The sequence below is a fragment of the Acinonyx jubatus genome, chromosome A2, assembly GCF_027475565.1.
Source record: "Acinonyx jubatus isolate Ajub_Pintada_27869175 chromosome A2, VMU_Ajub_asm_v1.0, whole genome shotgun sequence".
In the NCBI taxonomy this organism is placed as follows: Eukaryota; Metazoa; Chordata; class Mammalia; order Carnivora; family Felidae; genus Acinonyx; species Acinonyx jubatus.
The window spans coordinates 11,472,704-11,486,435 of record NC_069383.1 but is presented as its reverse complement, the minus strand read 5'-3'; the positions used below and the strand labels follow the sequence as shown (position 1 = coordinate 11,486,435).

Genomic DNA, 13,732 nt, shown 5'->3' with positions numbered 1-13,732 from the left:
CTGAAATCAAGAGTCAGATGCTTAACCAACTGAGCCACCCAGGAGCCCCTATTTACTCTATCATTGATTGAGCACCTGCTATGTGCAATATACTCTGCACAAGTTATAAAATAAGTGCAAACCAAATGATAAAAAGGAAGTGGGAACAAAATTGGAAATCTAAATCAATTAGAAAGTAAAAGTATATGAGACTATGGCTATGGGACTTCCCAAATGAAACAGTCATGCTGGAAAACACATTATTCCTTGGCTGCCATCATAATAGTAAAAACATAGATCTTGCGATCAAAATTAAATAAAATTGTGTAGAAGTCCAAATAGTGCATGAAATCCTGTGCTCACTTGTACTACTTACCTGAATAGATTTTTCTTTCTGCTTTACAGTGGATTAAAGGAGTTGACATAATGGCTCTGAAAAGGATTGCCAGCTGAGCAAACAGACAGTAAATACCTTAAAACCCCTCTTTCTGTTAAATAAGTAACCCAGATCAGAGTTTGTTCCTCAGCAGCAGTGACGGATACAGATACTGTTGTCAGGGAATGACAGAAAATCAAACATGGGTCACAGAATTCATTCTCCTGGGATTCCCACTCAGCCCACTGACTCAGGTGTTCCTCTTCGGGCTCTTCTCCCTGTTCTATGCCTTCACCCTGCTGGGGAACAGCACCATCCTGGGGCTCATCTGGCTGGATTCCCGACTGCACACCCCCATGTACTTCTTCCTCTCCCACCTGGCTGTTGTTGACATAGCCTATGCCTCAAATAATGTCCCAAAGATGCTGGCGAACCTTCTGAACAAGGAAAAAACGATCTCCTTTGTCCCATGCATAATGCAGACCTTTTTATACATGGCTTTTGCTCACACTGAGTGTCTCATCTTAGTAATGATGTCTTATGATCGATATGTGGCGATTTGCCACCCCCTACGTTACACTGTCGTCATGAACTGGAGAGTATGCACGGTTCAGGCTGTCATTTCCTGGGCATGCGGCTCCCTGCTGGCCCTGGTCCATGTGGTTCTCATCCTGAGGCTGCCCTTCTGCGGGCCTCATGAAATCAACCACTTCTTCTGTGAGATCCTGTCTGTCCTCAAGCTGGCCTGTGCTGACACCTGGCTCAACCAAGTTGTCATTTTTACTGCTTCTGTGTTTATCTTAGTCGGGCCCCTCTGCCTGGTGCTGGTGTCCTACACGCGCATCCTGTTGGCCATCCTGAGGATCCAGTCCGGGGAGGGCCGCAGAAAGGCCTTCTCCACCTGCTCCTCCCACCTCTGCGTGGTGGGGCTCTTCTTTGGAAGCGCCATTGTCATGTACATGGCCCCCAAATCCCACCACCCTGAGGAGCAGCAGAAGATCCTTTCCTTGTTTTACAGCCTTTTCAACCCTATGCTGAACCCGCTGATCTACAGCCTGAGGAACACCGATGTCAAGGGCGCCCTGAGGAGAGTGCTGTGGTTGGAGAGATCAATGTGAGGGATGCCAGAGATGGTCTTGACGGTGGAAGAGTTGTTTTCTATGACATTTGGGGTGATGATAATACAAATGCCTTACAAATCTCATGTATGAGATTTTCAATATTAAAACTATATATTGATCAGATTCTGTCCCTAAGCATGGGGTACTTCCAGACCACAAGGTGTAAGCAGAAAATCACAAAGTACAGGCCATAAGAGAATTGTGTAGTGATGAAACACTGGAGCGGAGAGCCATGGACTCCTATGGCCAATCCCCAGAGCTACCTAAGATCCAGTTTCTTTTGAGGCTTTTTTCTCTGACATCTCCCCTTAAGTTCATCTAAGATTTCCATCTCCTTTATTGCTGTAAGTATATGCTAATAATGCCATGATCGATTCTGTACAATAGTACACCTCTAGCAAGACAGAATAAATAGTGAACTTGTTAAGCAGTCCCCTCCTAGGAAATACAGTGAGGACTGTGGGTAGAGCCAACACCCTCATCTGGAACTTAAAGTCTAAGCAGGATGACATTAGTTCTGAAAAATTATGTGCATCAGAACCTGAGGAGTCTATTCCTGTGAAAAGCAAAGTTTAATTTTATGGGTTTTTTTATATGTATATGAGAGGCAGAGAAATATCAGGATCTTTGTTTCATTTTATTTAATTATGCTCCATTTACTTTAAAAGAGTATGTATTTAGAATAAATACGAAGATTCAGTTATTAGGGAGAGTTGCTTTGTCCAGTGTTCAGGTTACAAAGCCGGATGTAGGTAACAATTGACCATTAGGAGGATGGCATAAAATGTCACAGAAGCAACAAAATCTTGGAGGGATTTCTTCCAAGGGAGGCCAGCAGCTTAACATAATGTTGTAAACTCACATTTAGAACCACTAACATGACAAAGTCTGATAAAGATTTGTAGGAACCTCAACAAAATTCTAAGTGATATTATGCTATAAGTGATATTACTCACTTATTCTGGACCCGAGTGGTCAGAATGATAAGAGCAATTTGTTTCCTTGTATCCACAAGTTTGGGACCTAAGTGGCCAACAGAGTATGACAACAGGGATTTCTTTAACACGCTGAGTGTGGCGTCTTTTGAATTCTCTTCCTCTCTACTCTGGGATATCACATGCCATTCAGGTGTGTGATATATGTGATTGTACATTATTTCCACTTTCTGTAGATCTTTCTATTTTTTTCCACATCCTCTCGTGTATCATTATCAGTCTCCCTTTTTCTTCTTGCATGAAATTAAGATGCACAGGGAAACCTTTGTCTTCCATTTCTCCCCTAATGCACTATTTTCCTCTTGCTTCTCAAAAAGCCTGGTTGCTGACTATTCCCTTCCTTGACTATTCTACCTGCTAGTGCATTTGGGCAAAACATTTTGTCTCTAGCCATTATCTTAGTCTCCATATATCCAGAGTATCAGGACATTGCTTATTCTGTCCTTTTATGCTTGCTCTGCTCCCCTCCCCCCCCCCCAAAAAAACTTGCCTTGCTTCCTTCTCCTCCAAAAAAGAATAATTTGAATAAAAAAATATTGGCTCCAAATGTAACAATCAGCACTATGGAGTTACTGCATGACGTATTTTAAAGGTAGAAAGAAGAAAAACAAGCAATATTTTTTATAAAAATAATGTTTTAACTATACCTAGAAAATTACTATAGTCACTAAAATATGTATACCTTAAATTAAGGTTAAACCAAAAGAAGAAAGAGGAAGAGGTAAATATAGGATAATGTGTTTCACACAAAACATAATCCGTAAGTATGAATTCAGAATGTTTCTACAAGGACCCAATAGAAAACTCAGGGGATTGCATTTATTTTTATGTGAGTTCAAAAATACTTGAGAAAAAAATAGATGATAAAGGCCAAGCTTCTCCAAAAATAACTAGTGTAGATGAATAATGAAGAGATGTCCTCCAGCAGGTCTAAAGAGCAGCTCTGACTCAAAAGGAGAAAATAAAAGCAAAACCATATTTTGTTAACAGATTACAGAAAACTCCTGAGTGTATGGGAGATTACCATTAATTGTTTCAGTATTTGAGTTATAGGACTTTATTTTTTTCTTCCAAGATTTTCTTTATTTATTTACTTATTTAAGATTATTTAGTTTGAGAGAGAGCATAAGTGGGGAAGGGGCAGAGAGAGAGAGAGAGAAAGAATCATAAGCAGGCTCTGTGTTGTCAGCACAGAGCTCAATGTGGGGCTCTCCCACAAAGCATGAGATCATGACCTGAACCAAAATAAGAAGTCAGAGGCTTAATTGACTGAGCCACCCAAGCACCCCTCTTCCAAGATTTTATTTAAATTCAAGTTAGTTAAAAAATATAAATTAATGAATTAATTAATTCAAGTTAGTTAACGTATAGGGTAGCATTGGTTTCTGGAGTAGAATTTAGCGATTCATCACTTGCTTACAACACCAGGGCTCATCCCAACAAGTGCTCTCCTTAATGCCCATCACCCATATAGCCCACCCCCCACCCACTTCCCCTCTAGCAACCCTCAGTTTGTTCTCTATAGTTAAAAGTCTCTTATGGTTTGCCTCCCTCTCTGTTTTTATCTTACTTTAGTTTTCCTTCCGTATGTTCCTCTGTTTTGTTTCTTAAATTCCACATATGAGTAAGATCATATGGTATTTGTCTTTCTCTGACTGACTTATTTCACTTAGAATAATACACTCTAGTTCCATCCACGTCATTGCAAATGGCAAAATTTCATTCTTTTTTATGTCTGAGTCATATTCCATTGTATATACACCTTCTTTATCCATTCATTGGTCGATGGACATTTGGGCTCTTTCCATAATTTGGCTATTGTTGATAGCACTGCTATAAACATTGGGGTGCCTGTGCCCCTTCAAATCAGTATTTTTATGTCCTTTGGATAAATACCTAGTAGTGCAATTGCTGGGTCATTGGGTAGTTCTATTTTTCACTTTTTGCGAAATCTCCATACTGTTTCCCAGAGTGGCTGCACCAGTTTACCTGATTTTTTTTTTTTTTTAGCTGCTAACCTTTTTAAGTCTTTATTTCCAGTTCATGTAACATTTGTGTATTAAATTACATGATAAGCAGTTGTGTTTAAACAATATATTTTTTTTGGCATGTGGCTTGTAGAATTTTTTAAAAAGTGATGTTAGATTTGTTTTCTTTTTCTTATGTGGAAAGCAGATGGGTGGTATCAGAGACTCTCCCTCATCACCATAGTGTAATATTGTTCTTACACCACACTGAAATGTATGCAGAATTGCTTTCGCTTTATTCTTTATTCAGAGGTGTTTCAAATGTACTGATGCTACCATTTCTTGCACTGAATATATATATAAACACTCCAAAGTGTATATATGGGGGAGATTTGAGGAGGAAGTAATTCGTAAAAGATGAAGGCTGTATCTGTTTATTTTATTTATCTTCAATTTCTTACTGGTTCACTGAAATCCTCACGAGGGTGGGATGAATTCTTCTTGCTGTTCAGTGCTTTATCTTTTTCATCTGTTGTTCTGTGGTCACAGTGACCAGGGCTATGTAGCAGACTTTCCCAAATGTATTGAGTGCAAATAAACAGGTACTTAGCAAGACCTGAAAAAAAAAAAAAGCGCTAGTCCAGAAACGACAATGCAATACTTTTTTTGAGTATTGGGTTGTTTGTGTTGGGGATGGTGTATGAAGGAAGTAAGCATGGAGTAACTACCTTTTCCTTGGAGGAATCCACATGGAGCGAATTACACTTAAAATAGTCTTCCAGGTTGTTGTTTGTGAGATGCAACTCTGTGTGCCTGGCTGCCCATCTTTCTCTCTCCTCCCACTGAGTGTCAGCCATCAACACGAAGCACACATTCTCTGCCCCTCTGTGCTTTAAGTTGCATGAGGGCTGGGTCTTGTCGGGAAGGCCTGTTGTTTGATAGTGTTTCCTATGACAAGACGGTGGGTTCAGTTCTGGGTAAGGAGTTAACAAATCTGTTTGGTACCACATCCAAGTCACATCCTCCTTGTGTCTCTCCCTTAATTAGTTCTCAGTAGGAATGATGTAGAAGCTTGTTCTTCAATGATAAATCTGAAAACCCCAGCATATTGTACCCAAGCTTACAGTTTAGATTAACCACATTGGGGCATTTGGATTGTTGATTTCAGTGGCCTACAGTTGCTTGTGCTGTGTGGGTAGGGAGCTCTAAGGGACACTGGGAGCCTAGACCAGGGGGAAAGGGACTTGCTCCTTCCTGTTTGCTTGCTGGTCTTGTCAGGTTGGCTCAATCTCTCTTTAGCTTGCCAGTGGCAGCTGATGTCTGTCACTGCAGCCTTTGTTTTCTGACTTCCCCAAAGTGAGTCTTCCTCCTCCCCCCACCCCCCTGGAGAACAACTGTGCAAGCTGGGGGGCCACCTCCCCTCTGCAGTAGTCTGGACCCTGATTCCTCTGACCTTCTAGATTTTAACTACACCGACCTCTGCCCTAGAGATGGCAGCTGCCCCACACAGCTCCTGCCTGTTTATCACAGAGCTCCGTTTTTCCTGTCACCATTTTGTTACGTTAAATTCTCTCTGCTCCTTTTTGCTGTAACCATTTTATTACATTAAATTCTCTATTGAAATAATCTATATGATTTTTCTGTTCCTATGGGATTCCCATCGGATTCAAAGAGAGGTTTATAAAACGCTCTGAATTTGGGACATCACTATGAGTGATGACATCAAATATCTAGGCAGGTATGAGAGTTGAAGAAAAGAAAATTACTGTAAAATATTTCTAAAATTGCCTGATGTGTTTCAAGGTGATCCAGTTATTATAGGTATGTGTGTATTACCTATACTCTGAATGAAAATGCCCAAGACTTTTAGGAATTTTGTTCACTAAGTGAAGGCAAAATGATGAAGTAAAAAAAGAGTGGGCACCAGGTCAGACAATGTTAAAGTATCTCTTTAGAAAGCAAAAGAAGAGAGAAACATGAAAGCCAAGAGGAAGAGTGCTAAAGAGAAAACACAAATGGTAGACAGTCTAAATATCTCAGTAATTACATTGAATGAAAATAGGTTACGTCTTATTTTCACATTGATATTTTTAAACCCATAAAATATAGCTTATATATTGTTTATAAGAGCAACTAAAACACAATCACACAAAAAAATCTGGGAATAAGGGTCTTGAAGAGCATATCCCTGAACAAATATGTGATAAGTGGAAGCAACAATACAAATTACAGTTTTTTAATAAAACTATTTATTTTTAATAGTTTATTAAATATAGATTAATTTTATAAATAGTTTATTTACCTATAAATAAAAAATAAATTTGCATTCATGTTTATATAAGGCAGAAAGCATCCATTAGCATACAGAGGGTTATAATATACAAATACAGGTAAGAAGCTATCAAGACAGTGTTACAATCATAAATATGTATGTATGTGATGGCATAGTGTAGAATTAGGGGGAAAACCCCCCAAGAATTATAATGAAAAGATTTGTAAATTCAACTTGTTAGTAAAGGATTTAGCAAATGTTCTCAGAAACAAATTGATAATCCCCCAAAAAACTAGAAATACAGGCTTTGAAAAACAAAGACCCTGGGATCCAAAGACCCTGGGATCATGATCTGAGCCAAAATCAGGAGTCTAACGTTCAACCAAAGTACCCCCTTTGTGTTTTAAAAATGAAGTTAATAATGATGAAAGTTCTGAATCTCACATGAGATGTACAGCTCAAATGGTAGAAGAAAAGCAAATTTATACCTCAGATTACAATTATTAAAAAAATAGGACACAAAAAGTAAGTTAAATATTCAACCCAGGAAGATGATCAAGAATTAAAGATAGGATGTAATTTATATAACAGCAAACTTTATTGATAAAAATGAAGTATGAAGATCATTAAAATATAACCTAATTCTTTTTTTTAAGTTTATTTATTTATTTTGAGAGAGAGAGAGAGAGAGAGAGAGAGAGAGTGAGCATGAGTCGGGAGGAGCAGAAAAAGAGGGAGAGAGAGAATCCCAAGCAGGCTCCGAGCTGTCAGCATGGAGCCTGAGGCAGGGCTCAACCCCACAAACCCTGTGTGGTCATGACCTGAGCTGAAGTCAAGAGTTGAATGCTCCACCCACCAACTGAGCCACCAGGGCCCCTAAACCTGATTCCTTTTACAAACAAACACCAATAAAACAGATAAGACTGATGAGAGGAACAAAAGAGAAAAGGTCTATATATACAATGTTGGGAATAAGTTATATAACCAAAAAGTAGAGATTGAAAAAACAATTCTATGAACAAAATTTATTACAATAAAATTTAAGATTAGAAATATCACTAAAACTTCCTTATGTAGAAATAGAAAATCTGGACAGGAAATATTCAAAAAAATTGATGACCAAAATTATCCTACAATCAGAGAACATTGAGTCACATGGTTTTAAAGGCAAATTTTACCCATCTTCAAGAAATGGCTAATTTGCAGATCATATAAAACCTTTTTGAGAACAGAAAAAGAGGGACAAGTGTCCAGTTCATTTTACAAGGCTAATATGACATTGGCAGCAAAACTGCCAAAGGATAGTAGAAGAAAAGTAATTTATTGAATAAATCTCAAAAGGTAAAATAAATACAAACAATCTTAAATAATCCGTAAACCAAACAGTATATTCAGTATCAAACAAAAGATATTTTTCATATAAAAATAACTTAAGGCAAAAACTTTTTTTTTTGAGAAAAATAGGACCCTTCTATGCTAGTAGATTTAAAAAAGGAGGAAAAGTAGCAATTTTGTATGTTTAATAAATTGGACCAGAACAAAATACAGGTAATGATAAGTGTTTCTCTCTAGTCACCAGATGCCCTTGGATGTTATCAGTAGGAGGGGGTAGCATCTTTCCAACATGTCAGGGTGCAAGCTGGATGCTGGTCACCAGTAAGCCTCTCCCTGAACAGGTGTGATGGAGAAAAGCCCATTTCAGATCTATGGCAGGTCAGTGCTCTCGGGTTAAAAAATAATCAGTCTGTTGATAATTTTCTTAGTTGGCATGTACATTAAAATAACTTTAACTTAGGAATTACATTTTACCCCGTTTATATTTGTGTATAAGAGTTGATTCAGATAAAAGAACAAAATAAATTTAAATTACAAAATCACTATTAAATTGACTCTTGTATTCCCCAGAATTATAAGATGCAGTCAGTTAATTTCTATTTTAAGAAGAGAGAAAATGGTGGCTACCTAGGGAAGACCTAGGGGGACCTTGGTTTTCCAGTCCCCTTGAGCTCAGAATCTCTGGAAATTAAAAAATAGAGGTTGTTTCCTGCTGAGATTTTTCCTTCCTTTTCTGCACTCCAGGTAAATCCTACAAAACAGGACTTAACAAGTCCCATTGGGATACCTTATCCTATTTCCTAACTCCTTAACATGTTCCTCATAGCTTCTATAGGTCCTGCTACCTGGTCTTCCTTTATAAATTGTATTCCTTGTGGTGATTTGATGAAAAAAAAAAAAAGGATGCATGGTACATCAGGTCAGGTGTGGTATAAAACTTAGCCAACACCACCGAGCATGGGGAAAATATGAGTTTCATCTGTCCTAAATACCACTTAATCTATTTGGCGGTTTAGGGATGTGGCAGGGGAGGGGGGGACGTTGGAGTTTTTGAAACCGAAATAAAACAAGCTTGTGGTAATTGTGATGTATGAAGGAGACTGGAAGACATTCTAATGCGTCTCACATTTAGGATCACGGGCTCCACAATGAATAAAGAAATCTGCAGCAGCAGCATTTTGTCAAGAACATCCTTCTAGAGAAACCAGAGGTAAGTACAGCGAGACCCCCCCTTCCCTGGGAGCAGCAGACAGCGGTGTGACAGACGGGGTTTCATCTCTCCCTACACCCAACACTCAGAAGCATCTTGAGAGGTGGGTGAGCTGAGCAGAGATTAAATCCTCTCTTCTGAAAGAGATTCCTTTGCCCCTGTGGAGAAGTTTTTCTCTTGCAAGAGATCATGGGAAGAAACGAATTTCAGCAGTAACTTACAGATGCCATTTACTTCATTGGGGTGCTTTCACTTCACCCAACTTCTATTGAGTTTGTCATCTCATTTTTAGCTGTGAATCTGAGCCAAGTTTATTACCTAGTCTTTGTTCACTACACAATTTCGAACAGGCTGTACTGAGCAATCACAATTCAAAATACAATTGCTATTGCCTGTCAATGCCAAATTTCTGCTATTGATAGCCTTAGCTAATAGGATAATTTAGATACACCTAATATGTATCATTTCCTCTCCTGCATGTAGTGTTGTTTATTTAAAATTTTTTTTAACATTTATTCATTATTTTTGAGAGACGGAAAGAGAACGTCAGCAAAGGAGGGACAGAGAGAGCGGGAGACACAGAATCTGAAGGAGGCTCCAGGCTCTGAGCTATCAACACAGAGCCTGATGCGAGGCTAGAACCCATGAACTGTGAGACATCATGACCGGAGCTGAAGTCAGGAGTCCAAAGCTTAACCAACTGAGCCACCCAGGTACCCCGTGTTTCTTGTTTAAATTATAACAGCTGTTTGAGAGATTTGCTTGCAAACCTTTCTATTGCCTCATGAACTTAAGGAGTAAGAACTTAAGTAAGCACCAAAAAATGAGTTTGTTACAGAAGAAGTGTGTGCTGAGGGTTTTCTTTTTGAAGGTGAAATTTCTTGTGGTGAGTTATTTAAATATAAGAATTACCATCTTTGTGGATGTTTTTAGCAGTCCTGTCATTCCAATCAGGTTATATACACCAGCAGACAGGAACTGTCTCATATGCCCTCAGCTGAGACACGTAGCAGGACACATGGTATGTTTAGTAAATATCTGTGAATTTTATATTTTGTCTTTTAGCTACTTGTAGGTAGGAGGAAGATTGGCCCTCCTACTCTGGTTTATTGTGTGCCTTCATCATATGAAATTTTAGAAACAGCATTGTTATCTCCATGGACTCCAAATATTGCAAGAAAGTCAAAGTGGAAATGGCTAACACTTTTCTACACATTTAGGGCCAAGGAATCCTATAGTTGGAAGGGACGTTAGCATTCTTCTGGGTCAACTTCTCACATAACACAGGAATCCCATCTTGAATAGATGGTTAATCAATTTCTGATTTCAAACATTCACTGACCTAAAGTTCAGCTCTAGCTTCCAAGGAGATTCTTATCTTTTGAACTAAGATAAAATCATCCTCCAATAATTTCTGTTCTGAATTCTGATTCTGTCTTTGAAGCAGGGCAAAAGTTTACTCACTTTTGTTTATGAAAGCTTTCAAATACTAACTTAACAGAAAAATGGATGGGGAACTGATAGGAACTCAATTATGAGTTTTTCTAGGATACTTATTTTGGTGAAATTCAGATGGATTCTGGACTGAAGATATGGAGTCAGACAGGCAAGAAAACAGGAGGAATGGCTTAAAACTTACAATGATTCCAACTTCAGAGCACCCACTGTGTGATGAAAGATTTTTTTTTAATTTACTAAGCCACAAAAAATGAAAGATTCATGATAAATAATAATTATCTTTTCACATAGAGTTAAGAAGCTTTAAAATATGTCACTACTACTATGAATACGAATCTATAGTTAGGGCTTTTGCTCTAGCCTTGGATAGGGACAGTACTTTTTAAGTCCTAGGCTATGATCCACCATGAAATCATGCAACTGACATTTCAAAAAAATTTTTTAAGTCTATTTATTTTGAGAGAGACAGAACACAAGTGGTGCAGGGGCGGAGAGAGAAGGAGAGAGAGAGAATCCCAAGCAGGCTCCATGTGGTCAGTGCTCAGAGCCTGATGTGGGGTCATGAAACTGTGAGATCATGACCTGAGCTGAAATTAAGAGTCAGACACTGAACTGACTGAGCCACCCAGGAACGCCCTAACCAAAATTCTTACTAAATAATGGAATAGAATAATATAGAAAACACACTGCACGTAATAAGGACTCAAGAGTCCTTAAATTAGTGTAGGAAATAGGTAGGTAGATAGATACAGAATGTAAATATAACATAGAGTATAAGAGGGGTGGTGGGGTAACATCCTGATGATGAGATAGCACAATCAGAATAGAACATTGTGGGTACAAGAGTCAAAAGACAAAGGTCTCCATTTGAAACCTGGCCAGAGTTGTTGCAAACAGCCTGCCATTCTCTCACTTTGTTCAAGATTATTCTGTCAGTGAAGATCACAAGGCTAACAAATAATTTATATATTGAAGGCAAAAACTCATGAGAAAACCTGATGGAAGCTTTTCTGACATTCACCTTATCCTTCTTCCCATCCTCATATTCTAGATATATTCTAGCTAAGAGACATCAGTACAAATTCACACGTACGGAGATATGCATACTGCAATCTGAGAATATGCACGGGCAAACCTCTGATAGAATCATTCCAAACTGAGGAAAGTACCCGCTCCTATGAAGACCACTTAAGTATTAACATTTGAACCGTGATGAAAGCTGGTTTGGAAAGAAACATAAGATTTACTGAATACTATTAATTTTTTTAAACATTTATTTATTATTGAGAGACAGAGAGACACAGAGCATGAGCAGGGGAGGGCCAGAGAGAGGGGGAGATGCAGAATCTGAAGCAGGCTACAGGTTCTGAGCTGTTAGCACAGAGCCCGACACAGGGCTCGAACCCACAAACTGTGAGATCATGACCTGAGCTGAAGCCGGTCACTTAACCAACTGAGCCACCCAGGCATCCCAGATTTACTGAGTATTTTAACAGAATATTAGCATTTAGCTTATTGAAGTGAAAAAATTTCCTTCTGTTTCATTTGGAATGCATAATTTTCACTTAGTAAGTAACTAATAGGACAAAAGCATCCTTGAAGGTATTTTCTTAGGAAATAAACAATGACAAACACAGATCCATCATGTTTAAACCCTTCCCTCAGGCATTCAGGCTTGGTGAGCCCCACTGTCTCACACAGAAATGGGGAGAAATAAGACCTCTGTCACAGAGTTCATCCTAGTGGGATTTCCTCTCAACTCAAGGATTCAGATGCTTCTCTTTGGGCTCTTCTCCCTGTTCTATGCCTTCACCCTGCTGGGGAACGGGCTCATCCTGAGACTCATCTGGCTGGACTCCAGACTGCACACCCCCATGTACTTCTTCCTCTCCCACCTGGCCATCGTCGACATAGCCTATGCCTGCAACACGGTGCCCCAGATGCTGGTAAACCTCGTGAATTCAGACAAGCCCATCTCCTTTGCTGGCTGCATGACACAAACCTTTATTTTCTTGAGTTTTGCTCATACTGAATGTCTTCTCCTGGTGGTGATGTCCTATGATCGGTATGTGGCCATCTGCCACCCGCTCCGATATTCTGTCATCATGAGCTGGAGAGTCTGCATCACCCTGGCATTGACTTCCTGGATTTTAGGAGTTCTCCTAGCCCTAGTACATCTAGTGTTACTCATACCATTGCCCTTCTGTGGACCCCAGAAAGTTAACCACTTTTTTTGTGAAATTATAGCTGTCCTCAAACTTGCCTGTGCAGATACCCACATTAATGAGACTATGGTTTTGGCTGGGGCAGTATCTGTGTTGGTAGGACCATTCTCCTCCATTATGATATCTTACATTTATATTTTATGTGCCATCCTAAAGATTCAATCAGGGGAGGGGCGCCAGAAAGCCTTCTCCACCTGTTCATCCCACCTCTGTGTGGTTGGACTCTTTTATGGCACAGCCATTATAATGTATGTTGGGCCCCGTAATGGGAACCCCAAGGAGCAGAAGAAATATCTCCTCCTGTTCCACAGCCTTTTCAATCCCATGCTCAATCCTCTGATCTATAGTCTGAGGAACAAAGAAGTCAAAGCTTCTCTGAAGAGGATGCTTGAAAAAGAGCGAACTTCATGAAAATCTGTAGAATAATAAAATAACTGAGTTTAAAGGGACCCGAGAAATCATCTCATCCAATATTTACCAGGATTCATAAACATGCTCAAGGGCATCCTTTTCATCTTCACACTTTCCTAGCTCCCAAGAAAGCTCATTCTACTTTCCTCCCTCTGGCATTGCAAGTCAATGCTACACAAGAAAATGAAAATAACTTCTGACCAGCTGAATAGTGGACATACTTGTAATATAATTATATTAAATATTCTGAATGAATGGAAATAAATTTGTATATTTTTCTGCCATCAGGACTCAGAGACAACATTTTATAAAATAAAGGAAGGTATTAGCAGAATGTTTAAGATACAGCAATTAGCAGAGATTGATACATAGTAATTTCAATA

At 39.0% G+C, this 13,732-nt stretch overlaps 2 protein-coding genes across 2 annotated transcripts; both read left to right on the top strand.

Annotated features, from left to right (window-relative positions):
• The first annotated feature begins 415 nt into the window (after positions 1-415).
• On the top strand, positions 416-1,489 carry LOC106980756 (olfactory receptor 2A5). Its single transcript, XM_015078827.2, has one exon. It carries the CDS (start codon positions 541-543, stop codon positions 1,471-1,473), a length of 933 nt encoding a protein of 310 aa, XP_014934313.1. The 5' UTR covers positions 416-540; the 3' UTR covers positions 1,474-1,489.
• Positions 1,490-12,381: 10,892 nt separating this feature from the next.
• On the top strand, positions 12,382-13,614 carry LOC106980755 (olfactory receptor 2A25). The gene has a single exon (XM_015078826.2). The coding sequence runs from the start codon at positions 12,417-12,419 to the stop codon at positions 13,347-13,349; it is 933 nt and encodes a 310-aa protein (XP_014934312.1). The 5' UTR covers positions 12,382-12,416; the 3' UTR covers positions 13,350-13,614.
• Positions 13,615-13,732: the final 118 nt, after the last annotated feature.

Excerpts from the sequence above, each read along its gene's own strand:
- LOC106980756 (XM_015078827.2), top strand. The coding sequence starts at position 541 with ATGACAGAAAATCAAACATGGGTCACAGAATTCATTCTCCTGGGATTC.
- LOC106980755 (XM_015078826.2), top strand. The coding sequence starts at position 12,417 with ATGGGGAGAAATAAGACCTCTGTCACAGAGTTCATCCTAGTGGGATTT.